The sequence below is a fragment of the Telopea speciosissima genome, chromosome 9, assembly GCF_018873765.1.
Source record: "Telopea speciosissima isolate NSW1024214 ecotype Mountain lineage chromosome 9, Tspe_v1, whole genome shotgun sequence".
NCBI lineage: Eukaryota > Viridiplantae > Streptophyta > Magnoliopsida > Proteales > Proteaceae > Telopea > Telopea speciosissima.
Genome location: NC_057924.1, coordinates 9,968,787 through 9,983,790, shown reverse-complemented (window position 1 = coordinate 9,983,790; position 15,004 = coordinate 9,968,787). Strand labels below are relative to the sequence as shown.

General features: G+C 36.8%; 1 protein-coding gene across 3 annotated transcripts in view; it reads left to right on the top strand.

The window, feature by feature from the left end:
• LOC122640051 (vacuolar sorting protein 18) overlaps window positions 1-6,488 on the top strand; it is a 71,901-nt gene extending 65,413 nt beyond the window's left edge. For all 3 annotated transcript variants that reach the window (XM_043833163.1, XM_043833161.1, XM_043833162.1), the window contains 3 exons: window positions 20-181; window positions 6,001-6,117; window positions 6,255-6,488. In XM_043833163.1, the coding sequence (XP_043689098.1) occupies window positions 20-181; window positions 6,001-6,117; window positions 6,255-6,428 (453 nt within the window). In that variant the 3' untranslated portion in view covers window positions 6,429-6,488. The remainder of the gene's footprint in view (window positions 1-19; window positions 182-6,000; window positions 6,118-6,254) is intronic.
• Window positions 6,489-15,004: the final 8,516 nt, after the last annotated feature.

The following is a 15,004-nucleotide window of genomic DNA, read 5'->3' as shown; positions in this document are numbered from 1 at the left end:
TGCCTGGGCTTGTTATCAGGTTTGTAGACGGAAAATCTTAACAGTTGGGGGGACACGTCAGGTGGCAAGGGGCTATACTTCAGTAGGACCAATGGCCCCTTTTTATGTCTTTCCATGTGGACATGCTTTTCATGCAGAGTGTTTGATTGCACATGTGACTGGGTGTAGCAACCAAGCTCAAGTAAGTTTAAGCAGTTTATGCATAGATGGATGGTTTGTTTTCCTGTTTAGAGTTAGTATAACTATTTCTTTCCCATTAACAAGGCAACCTCATACATGCATTCTGGAACTCTTCTGCTCATCAAGAAATTGTCAAATCATTTATTAGATTTTATGAGTGGCACCTACTATTCGTGTCTTTCTCTTGTTTCCGTATCGGTTTTGCGGTTTCACACCTATCTGTGAAATAGGTAACCTTTGTATACCTTTTTAGTTCCATGTATTGACAGAAATGCACCTTAACAGCACAAGTACTTAATTCTTTCTGCTAATACATGTGTTATCATGCACAAGCTCTTATTTCACACCCATTCATGAAATAGGTTCTGTATGTTATTTAGCACCGTGTTTTGGTAGAGTTCTTTCTGAACATGCACTAGTGCTTATAGTTTCTCTGTAGTTGAGGAAATGGAGTAAATTCTTGAAATTCTCAAGCATCTGTTCCCTGAGATTTCCTCACTCAAAAACACTCCTACCAATTCGTAGTGAATGAGAATTTTGAATTTGTCTTGGGGTTCTCTTGCCAGAAATTGTTGAGTGTTAGCCCAGCTTAGGCTCATTCGCTATGATATCTTCTGCTGAAAAATCCCCATTGAATGAATAACATAGGAAATCCTTATTTTTTTGGTATAAAAAACTAAAACAAAGTAAATCTTACTAACCCTTATATTTCTAGAGAAATAACCTCAATTTAAGGTGTACTTGTCTCCTAAAGGGGAAACCCTGTAGCCACTGTTTGATGTAGATCGGCTGTTTAAAACCAGCCACAGGTGTAGGGATTCTTCCCTACACCAGTAGTAGTGTAGGTGTAGGGATTTCCCCTACACCAGCACTAAATCGTGGGATTAGGTTTAGAGTTTATTTAATTTAGTATTTTATTTAAGTTCTATTTGGAGTTGTAATCCTAATTGGGATTTAGCTTTGAATCCTAGTTGGGAATCCTAGTTTTAGACTTTTAGTTTGAATCCTAGTTCTACTTTGAGTCCTAGTTAGTAGAGTTTGATTTTAGTTCGGCCATTGTGGCTATAAATATGGTTGTAATTGCTCAGTTGAGCCCACAATTGAATGAATACAAAGTTTGCTTATAGCATTATGGAATCCTGAGATCTCTCTTCTAACCCCATTCTATCGAACTCCTCAACAAGCCTCAGTTCTAACCTAACCGATCTCTTGGAGAATCATTCTAGTTGCTGGAATTCTCTGCAAGGTTCATACTTTCAACAGATCTGATACTTAGTTTCAGTCATTCAAGAAGGCCATTCGATCATTGTTTGAAGGAGGATCAGTCCACAGCATTGTTTGAATTCTGGGTTTTCTCCGTTGAACTCAATCTGCCTGTTCTTCAAGTTCCTGTTGCTGCAACTTCTGAATTCTATTTTAAGTTATTAGATCTGGGTTTGGAGCACAGCCTGCAAGCATTATCTTATCTTCTCATTCCAGATCTTGATATTCAATTGGTGACTGGTTAATGTAGTTCTAGATTGGTAGAAGACCAACTAGAAGCCCATAACCAGGATCTGCTATGGATTGGGTAAATCGGCTAGGTCAGTGAAAATTGTAAAATTAGAGTTAGGGTTTGATGGGACCTAGGGTTAGATGTTAGGGTTAAGTTAGGAGTGTATGGATTATATGAGAGAGAAGAGATGCTGATAGTTATAGTTAAATCAGATGACTAAATCTGAAGTTATTGAGGACTCCTAGTAGAAATAGGATTGGGGGGTAAAAGGGTAATTTCAGACAATTTGCTGGGTGGATGGTAATGAAATTTAGATCGAGTCTCTCTTAGGGTTTGAGGAAGATTCGATCAAAATTTCAGCAGGTTCTAACGATTCGATTTGGCTGGGCAGAATTCTCGCGAAAATCACCTTGCATGTGACCTTCTAGAAGGGAAGTAGAATAATTGCAGAATTTCAATTTCTTCAAGAGATCGGCTATGGCAGAATTGAAGCTTGAATGGAGCTTGATTGGAGATCGATGGAGGGGGTTGGGGATGGGGATGGCTATCTCAGCTCACCCTGGGCATCTCACCCAACCTATCTCAGGATTTTTAACAAAGGCTTAAGCTAATATTTCATTAATCAAATTCGTGTTCAATGTTGGACTCCCTTACAAACTTATATAGAAGACTCAAAAATAGACTTGGACTCTAAAAAGGAAAGGCCTAACCCTATCTTTACTAATAAGATAACCTAAATTGACTAAAAAAGTGAAATAATAAAGAAAACAAACTCTAAATAGGACTCTAACTAAACTAAGGAAGTAAATCCCGTTTTCCTACTTTCTACCCATATTTTAGGTCTATTAAATTGGCCAATTTCAAAATAAACTCATGGGATCAAAAGCCCAACACATATATAACCCAGCCCAAAGCTTATTTCCACTAAAATAAGCCCTAAGTGGCTTATTTGCATCATTGGTATATCTGAAACCCTAAGTTCTATTTTCATTCTTCTACTTTCTAATTTTGTGATTTCACTATAACTTTACATCAGACCAACAAAATCCACCCAAACTTGGACCGAATCTTCCTCACATCTAGTGGAAAACTCTATTTTGGTTATAGCCCCAACAGACAACCCTAAAGCCTAGATTCCATCCTTATTCTCTTTCCAGAAACCCAGAGACCTAACCCTAACCCCCATTAAAACTGAACGTAACCTTCACTGATAGACTCCCCTACATCAACTTAGCCTAACCCTACCATCAAACTCTAGGTTCCACTAAACCCTAACCCGAATTTGACCAAAATCCCAATTTTGGCCTACCCAATTTACCCGTTCATAGCAGATCCTGGTTACTGATTCCTAGTTGGATTATCTACCAATCTAAGACTATATTACCGTTGCTTTCTGTAGATGAGTCAAATTTATAGGCTAGTAAGAGTATAAACCTTTAGTACCCAGATATGGCAAGAGAGTGCATTAAGTATCTGAGACAAAGTTTGCATTTAAAAATAGTGAGTGTCGAACAGGATATAGGAGCCATTTTAGTGGAGGACCGGTCCAGAAATTGGTCCTATTTTAACATCTATGGGTCTGGGTTTTTAATTCTTTGGGTTTTATTTGTAATGGGCTGCATTATAAGGTCCAAAAGTGGGGTTTAAAGGAGTGCACGAAAATAAGTATTTTAATTATTGGTGGGCCCCATTAGAGATTCATCTAGTGTTTATCGAATAGTAGTTGTTATAGGGATCTTGTGGGGCCCATTCCTTGCCTTGTCATATATAAGTCTAGAAGATTCCTTCAAGATTTAGTTTTTGTTTTGGGAGATTTAGTAGTTTAGCAAGTTAAGAGTCATTGTATTTTCTAAATCACTTTACTTATTTTTGTAAACCAAATAGAGGGGGGCCATGGTGCAACGGCAAGGTTGCTCCATTGTGACCAAGTGGTCACGGGTTAGAGTCTTGAAACAGCCTCTCTGCGAAAGCAAGGGTAAGGCTGCGTACATTATGACCCTCCCCAGAACTCGCAGTGGTGGGAGCCTTGTGCACTGGGTATGCCCTTTTTTAGTAAACTAAATATTAGGAGGATTCTTTTTTTATTATTTTCTCAGTTCTTTAAATACATATAACACTCCACCCCCCCCCCCCCCCAAAAAAAATTGATAGTTAATGAAGATACTTTTTAGTGAAAATCAGAGTTGTGAGAATTCTTCTCTTCTATATCTTTCTTCTCCTCTCCTCATTTCTTCTGAAGTTATTTTTCATGCTACTATTCTCGGGTACTGTTCACAGTCCCAGAACAACCCTCATCTCTTCTCTTTCTTCTTCCCTAATTCTTTCCTCGTCGCAGGCCACTGAAATTAACAAACCAGTAAGCCTTTTCAATCCTGTTTATGAGGAAAATAATTCAAATCTGGGCCTGTGGAGCAGCCTGTCTGATTTTTAATCTTAATTTGGAATCTAGGTTGGCTGGTGCCTAGCCGCATACATTTTGAAGTATCTGGTATACATAGACTGAAATTCTTTTCAAGGGGAGACTATGTTATAAATCCAAACTGAATCATCTCAACAGAAAAGGGGGAAGGATTCAAGCAGGAGTCAGTCAACCTCTAGAGGAAGGCAGTGGAAAGTCAATGCCTTTTTGCACAGCTGAGGTAGTTGTGACAGTTGGGAATTAGGTAGTAGATTTTGAATGGAGGTCAGAAAATGAAAATTGGTGTCTAATTGTTTCTATCACCCACCCCTCTCTCTGATAGGCCAAGCACAATCTTATTTGGTGGACTTCTCAAGATCCAGATTTTTGCTCTATTAGTATTTCAGAAATTTGCGCTCTTTATTGATTGAACCTGGTATGTTCTGAGAGGTAAACCTGAGATAGGCTTCTTTCATATATGAAGTTGAAAACATACTGCACACTCATACAAAAGTATCTGTTTTTTGGCGATGATGATTGGGCTTTTCATTTTCTCACTGTATTGGTGATTCTTTTCCCAATGTTTTGAAGTTTTTGAAAAGATAAGCCACACCGACTCCTTGCTTCATGTTGAAGTTGGTTGATCGATAATAAGATGAATGTTATGTTCTCCTTAACGTTTTAACTTGGATATTCATTAAATTAATGGAGAAAGGGTAAGGTATGGAATCTAAGGTGGACTGGGAGTTTTCACCAAAGTCTTATTACAAGAATTTCATTGAAGTGGTGGGTGCTACTCTTAAGAAACATTTCGATGGGACCTATCAAACCATGGGTGGGGATTTTGATGGGTTATGGTTCTTGATAGGATTTTACAGTGGATCACTTCAATGGAAGGGAGAGTCACGTGGCTATTATGTCCATCATGCATAAGAAGAAAAATAGAATCCAGCTCATCTTTTTGTTCACAATGAGGTATCCAGAATGGTGGTCCTTTTTGGGTAACTTTTTTGCCCTTGTACAACAGTGGCATTTTCCATCAGTAGAACCCACATTCTCTTTAGGCTCCGTTTGTAAAGAAAATTTTCCGAGCAAATATTTCATTTCTATGCTGAATAGTACCTGAAAATTTTCCTTACACGTGATTTTTACCTGGAAAATAAGCAGGGTCTCAATGAAATTATCCTTACTATTCTAAAACATAGAAGATATAGTGAAAGTAAACAACTGGATCAAAAAAAGTTGAGGATTGGGAGGCACGCCTTCAAGGAGACTCGATATTCATGATTAAAATCACACCTAAGCACACATGCAATCAGTCAATCGCCACAGCACCGGGGTGCAGTGGTGAGGAAAGAAAGAGAAGGATCTGGAAAGTACAACTCACTAGACATGTCCATACATATTAAAACCAGATTTAATGCAGATAGGGAAAAATTATTAACCAAAATTAGAAACTCGAGTTAATTAATTTGTTCAGAAGTGAGACACCTCCTAAACCAATATATTTAAAAGTTTCAGTCTTGTTCAGAAGTGAGACACCTCCTAAACCAACATATTTAAAAGTTTCAGTCATCACAGCTGGCTCATGGTCGACAACCCACTTCAAGTGACAGCTCTGGAGGTGGTCAGACCAATGACAAACGGGAGCCTAGATAAGGTGCCACTTGAGCCCAATATTTTGAGTACAGGTATTCTGACTGTTAGGCTGCTTCCAGAGCACTGTCTCAGCATTCCCAAGCGCATATTTAAGGTCTTGGTTTGAGGCTTGGGAATGGCCCTGTTGCTATTTGACTGACCTAATGCTTGACATGTGAAGTTAACAAAGTGCATTCATTTACAGTACAGCCTTATTCAATATTTGGCTAGAATAATTTTTTCAAGGTTATTTTGGTTGACTTAACCAATTAGTGGATAATTCATGCAGGCAGAATTTGTATTGGATTTACAGAAGCAGCTCAGTTTGTTGGGTGGTGAATCTACAAATCATCCAAATGGTAGTGTTATTGAGGCACCCATTGGCAGTATGATACATGCTGATAAGGTTTGTTTCTGTTGTGTCTCATATGCAGTATTGAGACAAGATCTAGCTAATAAATGTAGTTTGTGCATTTTGTGACTTTGAAAGCAGAGGTAGTTAGAGTTTTACTTGAACTTACTTCTTGTCTGATTGATGGATAGATACGTTCACAATTGGATGATGCCGTAGCCAGTGAATGTCCATTTTGTGGTGATCTGATGATCCGGGAGATCTCCTTGCCTTTCATCCAACCTGAGGAGGAACAACAGGTTACTTCTTGGGAGATTAAACCGTATAACCTTGGAAGCCAGAGGAGTCTGTCTATATCTATATGAAGGTCAAAACTGCATACTGCATCTTCCTGCCCGCCCCTTTTTAAAATTATACAAATGTGTTGTATTTAAGGTTTTATTTTATTGATGTTATTTATTTATTTTGTACATCGACAATTCCCCTCTCCCAACCCTTCTCCCACATGAAGCTGGAATTGATCCCTGCTCTGCGCTATCAGCGCCTCATTGTTAGGTAATCAGGTTTGAAACACATTGTGTCTCTTCTTCATTAGTCCAGCAGAACAAATAGCAGGGTTTTTTTTTTTTTTGGGGGGTGTAGATTAGTAGCCTTGTTTCCCCCCACCAAATCAAAATGCTTGGTTCAGAACAAAGCTAGGATGAAAGCAATCACAGTCAGATTGATTTGAACTAATCTAACTAAAATTTTTTTGACTTATATTTTTCAGTGTCTGCAAGCTCGACAATAGGGACATTTATTGTGATTCATTCTCCAATTAAAACCTGGAGACTATTTACAGAGGCTGTTGGATCTTTTTTGTAAATTTTTTGAGAGCTGGTTTATGCAATAGTTTCTTTTTTAATTTTTTGGTAAAAGTTTATGCAGTAGTTACTGTTTATTATATAGAGGACATGGTCAGCTATATGGAGGACGTGGTTTGCCTTTTAAGAGGAAATTTGAATGATCAAGCTTCACTGGAAACCTCTATCAATGATAACATCCTGATCCACAGCATATTCGCCATGTGCTTTGGTTTTCTGAGCTGTTGTCACTCATTCCATGGTGAAGACTATTTGGGTCAGAAAAGCTATGATTTAGGTCACTTTAAGCTTAAGAAGTTTGTTAATATGTTCTATAGTCTGCAACCAAGACTCAAAAAAAAAACTTAGAAGCCTCTTTCTGACCTCTAATTTCCAAGTCTTCTCTACTTTTGCTTTTAGTTGCGGGAGGTGTGTCCCAGGGACCCATTCCAGCTCGAACTGATTAGAAGGAAAGATAACAGTTGGGTCATAGTTTGGTTATGAGACCCAGAGTCTTGTGTGTGTACCATTGTTTTTTTGGGTTCAATTGTGTCTCTACCATTTGACATCTTGAAAGTGAATAACATTTCAAGAATATGATACCTATTTTATTTATTGTGGAGTGTTGTCTTTGTGGGTCAGTTTCAGCTAGGGATGTAAATGGATAACCGAAATCCGAATCTGAATTCGCATCCGTATTCGTTTAGGGGCATCCGTATCCGTTTAGAGATATCCGAAAAATAATCCGAATACTCCGATTAAAATCCGTCCGAAAAAAAATCCGAATACTTAATAATAAAAAATTAAGTAAATAATGATTTCTAGGGTTTTTGAAGATTAAACAAGTTCTAGAATATGATGAAAAGAGAATCATGATCTAAGAGATATGGTTTGAGAGAGAATTGTATCCGCTAGGGGGAGGAAGGTCCGGGTTACACAAGGCAGATATGTAAACGGATGGTCGAAAATCCAAATCCGATCCGCATCCGAATCCGTTTAGAGGTATCCGTATTCGGCCAGGGAATATCCGGCTCCGATCACATCCGATCCGTATCCGATCCGAATCCGATCCGTTTACATCCCTAGTTTCAGCATGCTCTGAAGTATCAAATTATACAAGGGTGTCAATTTTGAATCAAAAACTGAAAACCAAAACCAGCTGTTTAAAACTGAATCAAAGTAAACCGATTTAGTTTTGGTTTTAAGCCACGCCTATTTGTTCCTTGGGCTCCGGAGAGGTACAGGATTCTTTTTTTTTTTTTTTTTTTTTTTTTTTTTGAAATAAAAAAGATGAATAGATAGGGCAATGATACATTCCGGAATATTGTAAAGGTAAATATGATATCTTTTTCTTTTTCTTTTTTCTTTTTTCTTTTTTCTTTTTTTCTGTTTAGCTCCATAATTGAAACCGTTGAGCGAACCAAATGACTCATTTTCAAATCGAATGATGACCGAAAAAATAAATTATAGAAATTGAACTGATCTGATTTGATTCTGATTTGGAAACTATGCTCCTATTCGGTTTTGATTTTCACATGTTGTATCTTGAATCGGATTAAAACCGAAATTGAACCGTTGATACCCTAAACAACCCAATATGATTGAGGTTAATAGGGTACAGCAAAACCGTAGCCTTCAGTTGTTGTTGTTGCAAGGCAAGGGAGACCCATCAGATGTCCCACCTTTTGGGAAGCATTATGGAGTAGAGTCTCCATCAGCTGTCATCGTCACTACCATGACTATGGCCATTGTTATAGTGGCCTATATCTTGTCAATTTTTTGTCTCCTTTGATTCTTCTTCCAAACTGTCATAATTGTATCTGTCTTTGCACGTTAGAGTATTCAATTAGGTTCCAAATTTTTAAATGGACATAAGGGGTTCTTGGGCTTTTGATTTCTTGTTTTTCTATTGTCTTATTGGTGTCCAAGTTAATGCTATTCCAACATGTTGGACTTGGCCAAAGATGTAATCAGTTTCAAGGAAGACTTTTTTTTTTTTTTTTAAATAAAAATTGGACCATTAAGTTAGAAAAAGGCTTCTTGAGTTGTTATTATTATTGTTTAATGAAAATTGGACTTGAGCCAAAGATGTAATCAGTTTCAAGGAAGACTTTCTTCTTCTTTTTTTTTAATAAAAATTGGACCATTAAATTAGAAAAAGGCTTCTTGAGTTGTTGTTATTATTGTTTAATGAAAATTGGACTTAAGCCGAAGATGTATCAGTTTCAAGAAAGTCTTCTTCTATGTTTTGTTAATGAAAATTCCAAGGCAATCTTAGTCCATCATGTTGTGACTTCTGACCATGGGCTTTAAAATCCAGAATTGGACACAAGACCATCTTTCATTGATTCTGATTTCAATTCGAATCAATCACAGTTGGTCAAAACCCTAAAAAATATAATTAATCTGAAGAAGATGCAAGCATTTTCACATATCTTTTATTTTTTTGTAGTTTATTTTTTTTTTTTTTAAACTTAAAATCTTGTACAACTAGCTTTAAGAAATCAGTTTCATTGATTTTCTGCTATTTTACTGACTAAAAGAATAGGGAAGAGGCCAAAAACCGAAGATATAAAAATGCATTAATAGTTGATTACAAAATGGGTTTTAAGAATCAGCATTAATAGGAATTGGGGTTCACCTACTCTGCCGATTCCAATTTTATTTTTAAATCCATGATTGTGATTCTCTCTCTCTCTCTCTCTCTCTCTCTCTCTCTCTCTCTCTCTCTCTTGCAAATAGGGGGGAAGATTATTTGCAGCAAAAGGCAAATTCATAGCGAAAATTAATAACATCTCAGGCCATGTACAATAGGGGATTGTTATTAGTTGTACGTGCTTTTCTTTAAGAAGATAGACAGCTAATGCTCCATCTCTAAGGAATTGGCCATTTTCTTATACTCCTGTAAGTCTGAAGCTTTTAGTGATTATAGCTTGCAGTTACTGATAGTTCTCATTCAAGTAATGGGGCAACCTATGATTATGAGCTTGCCAAGAAGTCCTTTGCTTTAATTAGACGAAATTGAATGTGAGGTCCTTTTCCTTATTGTATGGAAGACTCCGGGAGAAGGCGTAGTTTCAAGTTTACAAGGGAAAGAGTGGTTTTGATCCTATACAATGTGAGGTTGGAGTTAATGATGACATAAGAGTCCAATCATATGGTCACATCACTAGTAGAGAGAAAATTCTCTCCTCTCTATACGATAATTAAAATTTAATCATGTTCTAGTATTTAAATTTTAGGCTATGTTTGGTTGGAAAGGAAATTAAAGTGAAGGGAAGAAAAAATTTTCAAACAAAAAATACAAACTTTTGTAATCATTATCCCATGTGATTGTATAAATTATTTAAATTTCTGACCATATTTAAGTAATGATACACCAAAGGGAAATAGATGCAAAGTGAAGTGAAATTTAATAACTAAATATGGTAAGATTTGAAATTAATGATATAATCATATGGGGTAATGATTACAAAAGTTTCTGTTTTTAAGTTTGAAAAATTCATTTCCCTTCCATTTAATTCTCCTTGCAACCAAACGAAGCCTAAGGAGAAATAAGTAACATGCTACCATTATCATCTCTCTCTGTCTCCCCCCTAAGTAACAAGTGGTCTTGGAACTCTGGTGAACAGAGTTTGCAAGGTTTTTTTTTTTTTTAATCAAAACAAGTATTCTCCTCTCCCTTCATGATTTTAATTAATTTAATCCAGTTATTTGATTAGTTTACTTAAGGGCATGAGATCGTTGTCTGGTTGTGTAGCACCTACACCGGCACTGGGGCTAATGAGAGTGTGCATAGGAGCATCAACATTTATAAGATTTTGAATTATCAAGGGGCAAGGTGGTACTATCACGCACTCCTGTGTATAGGTGTAGGAGCTACACGACCAGGTAGCGTTATTTTTCCCTTCAATTAAATATAGATAGTTAGACTAGTTAAGTACCCTGATTAAAGTCGTGTAGGAGATTCCATCCCACACCGGTAGCGTGTTGATCCCTAGTCTAAGTCTTATCATCTGGGAACCATATTATTGTTGTTGATAATAATAAATTTAGTGTATTCTTATCTTAAGTTATTTGCCTGATCCAACCATATCCTTTAGACATATCTGAAACTGACCTCTTGATTCATCAGATTAAACTGTTATTTATAATACTTAATATGAATGTTTCACAAAAGATTACTTCCATACAACTAATATTATACTGATAGTTTGAAGCTGATCCTCAAAATGTTACTGAATATAACAGTCGATTTGTTTATAAAATAATGACAATAAGAAGGACTTTGTTAAAATAATGGGAGAATGTTTCCTGTGCCGCAGCGCAGCCAGCGCCTAGGCACATGGGCAGCCTGTGCAGGGGGGCAAGGTCATCATTACGACCACCCCCATGTGCCTGGGCGCAGGCTGCGCTACGGCACAGAGAACAGTGCCCCTAAAATAATTCAAGAAACATAAGAAATCTCCTTGAGATATCGGCTAGAGACAGATTCATAACAGATTTCTAGGGTTCAGGCTGATTCTTGCTGAATTAGAATCAGAATCGTGGAAGACTGATCCCATTGGTATTCTACTTGAACTAAAGAAAACATCCAAATGACCTTCAAACAAAATCACACTAGTTGATTTTTGTGTCAACTGATTATTTATCATACTCAAAAGTTTTCCTTCACTCGTAGAGGGAAGAATTCCTTCTCATAGGGGAAGTGACCCCATCATTGGATGCTTGGGTCATCATTACACTAACCTTGTTGATGTAGTAGAAACTACCTTTCCCTTGATCATCTGGTGGTACCATTGCCCATGATGAAGGAATTCCTCCTTCGTCTTGGGTGAATGGAAACTCGGTCCTTGTTTGTATCTATTAACTATTATTTTTTTTTTTTTGATTGCATTAGCTTTTACACTAGTGTGGGGGCATCCAACAAGGGTGGAATTTCATTTCACGGAGGTGGAGTAGTCATTTTGCCATTCTGTGTTTAGGCGCAGGCACCACACAACGTCCCAACCTTTTTATCCAAAAAAAAAAAAGAGGAGAGGATTCTCTGAGCAAGTGAGGTATTCTATGCCCATCACAAATATTTTTATATAGAAAAATGTTGGGCACACCGCTCGAAAACCATAAGTTAGTGCTTATTGTGTCTATCTCTCTCTTCCCCCTCTAAAATAACCCCTGCCCCATCTTGTGCCTCCATTGGTGTTGCCCGCTAACTTTTCGCACATAAGTGGTATGCCTATCCCTCTCCCTTTTTTATTTATTTTTTCTTTCTTTTCATACAATTTAATTGATAAAACTATGTGAAGAGATGTATAGTATACATGCCACTTACTCAAAGAAACTTTTCCCAAAAAAAAAAAAAAAAATTCTACTCATGAGTCATAACATCTCAAAAAAATGTAAAAGGCCGGGTAGCATACTTTGATGAGGGTATTTTGGTAAATAAAACAAATGAATATATATATATATATATATATATATATATATATAATTTTATTTTTTTATAAAAGAGAGCTTATATTACTAATAGTAAAAGAACACAGATAAGTAGATTAAAATCTGAAATATTTCTTTCCATTGACGTCATTCCGTAGTAACACAGAAAGGGTCACTAGAAGGTTATCAATACAAAGATAGATTTCTTGATAGTGGTGTAAAAACCCCACCAAGAAATCAGCACAAGTATTTTCCAACTTCACACGGGTTTCCACTAATCCAAGGCAAGCAAAAGTATCATTTGATTACAAATGATTATTTTATGTTTAAATGGATGCAATGAGTCTCTTGACCGTACCAATAAAATTACAAGAGTATGTTAATTAGTCTTTTAAGTGGTACTTTAAAAAGACAAAGAACAAATTAACCTTATCTGAATATGAGAATATGAGATCTTCCTACCTACCATTCTCTATTAATTCAATATAATATATTTGTTATACATAGAACAACATTCAACATGAGTACAGATTTATTAGTTCTCGTTCACCTAAAATAATATTCTATCCTATCCAATGAGAGAGCATAGAGTTTAAAGGATATAATCTCACTAGTTTATCTTCTAAAAGGGTGTGTTTGTTTTGTTTGGAAAAAATAATTAAAAATAAAAAGAAGACAGAAAAAATGCATAAACTTTTGCCTTTATTCATTGTTATCTAAAGATTTAAAACTCAGAATCCGAAGTCAAATTGCTCCTGTCAATTTCAATTCCAATCTAGATTGGATTAGATCGGATCTCATTGAAATCGTTTCAAAATTCCTAAGATTGATTTTTTAAAATCTGAAAACCTAACGATCCAACCTCAAAACCCTTGAATTGGTCTCTTCAAACCATTTAGTATATATCAAGATTGATCACGATTGATTCCACCAATCTGATTCCGATTTTTATAATAGTGATCATAAATTTTATTTTATTTATTTATTTATTTACCTATCTATAAAATGTTCTTTGGGGTGCAGGCCATGCCCAGACACAATGGGGGAAGCGCAATGACTCCCCTGCCCCCTATGAAAATTGAAAATTATCTCGATGTCAGCATGTGTGTTCTTATTGGCTGTCGCACATACGTGGTCCTTGGGTTTCCCCGAGAGAGAATGTCCTCTCTTATATTTTTTGTGTTTTTCAAACAAACAGTCTTTAAATTAAAGGAGAAAAGTTCTCTTTGGAAGAGTGTACCGCTCACATCAAGACATAAAGGAATGAAATGACCACCCACCCCATGATGTCCATACGTGTATTCTTATTGGCCTTAGTACATACACAGGGGGCCACGCTCCATCATAGAGAACATCAACCCTTAGGTTAAATACCGTCCTGGAAATAGACGGCGATGACATAGAATCATGGCATCAGGCATCATTGTTTACCATTTATTAATCATGGTCAATGTTAAAGAGTCAACAGAAATGTGAGAGGAGGCAATAGTTGACTTTGACTATTAAGGTGTGGATGCTCTTGCTCTTCCTTACACCAAACCATTCACACAAGTTTGTCAAATTATTCCAACTCTCTCTCTTGTCTCTCTCTCTCCCAGTAATGGAGACTGGAGAGGCACCGCTTTGAGATGGATGATGATGCTACCGACGTCGTAGCTTTGGCCTCTGTGTAGAAGCCGATTGGATCGTCTTTACAAATAAACCTAATTTCGACCACACGATTAGCATCCACTAAGTTTACACCAGTTTTTTGACTTTTCTTAGATTTCGGCATTTAAAGGGCACCTGAATGGCCCACAGGAGGTGGTGGGGCTCACCACAGATGTAGGGAGCAAGGAAGATTCATCTGCACTTTCTGAAGAAGACCTTTCTGAGGGTGTTTTTGAAGAGAATGGAGCATTTAAGTCCTCCTCCCATGAGAATGTGGAGATACACACTAGACATCTAGACTAGACATTGTGTAGTACGCACACGTACCCCACTTATCGACACGTACAAATTACGTCAACATTTTTTTTTTTTATAAAAAGAAATTACGTCACACATGATGATACAAAGGGGGTGAAATAAATGTACAGCCATCAATGGCTGTTAATGTCTGTTCCTTATTCATGAATTGTCCATAATACCCTCCTTGTGCCTTTTGAATACCATCTGAATCCACACTTTCCCTTCACCGTGACTCTGGGAAAACTTGGTCCGATAAAAGGTGGGACCACTTCAGAACATGCTCCCCAACAGCTCGTCTTCTTCTTTGACTTTTATTTTTATTTTTATTTTATTTCCAGAAAACCTACAACTCAATGCCTAATAGTCATACATATATGTGGGGTAGTCTCCTGGTAAATACCGAAGTATTACATTTTAGCACAGTGGCAAATTGACAAGCTCACTAGAAGAACCAAAAAAAAAAAAAAAAAAGAATACCCACATTTACATGGTAAAATTACTCAAGTCTCCTCATATATATTAAAAAATTAAGCGTGCTATAGTACAACTTTCTTTCTATTATTCTATTAAAAATGAAACATGTTTAGGGGTCCAACCAAAAGTTCATATGAGGAACATGGACCAACTTGAGAGCAGTACATATGTCGGTGTCGGCAGGTGGTTTCTCTGAATCATCCAATGGACATTTTGTAAAGACTTTGGTATTAAATGGT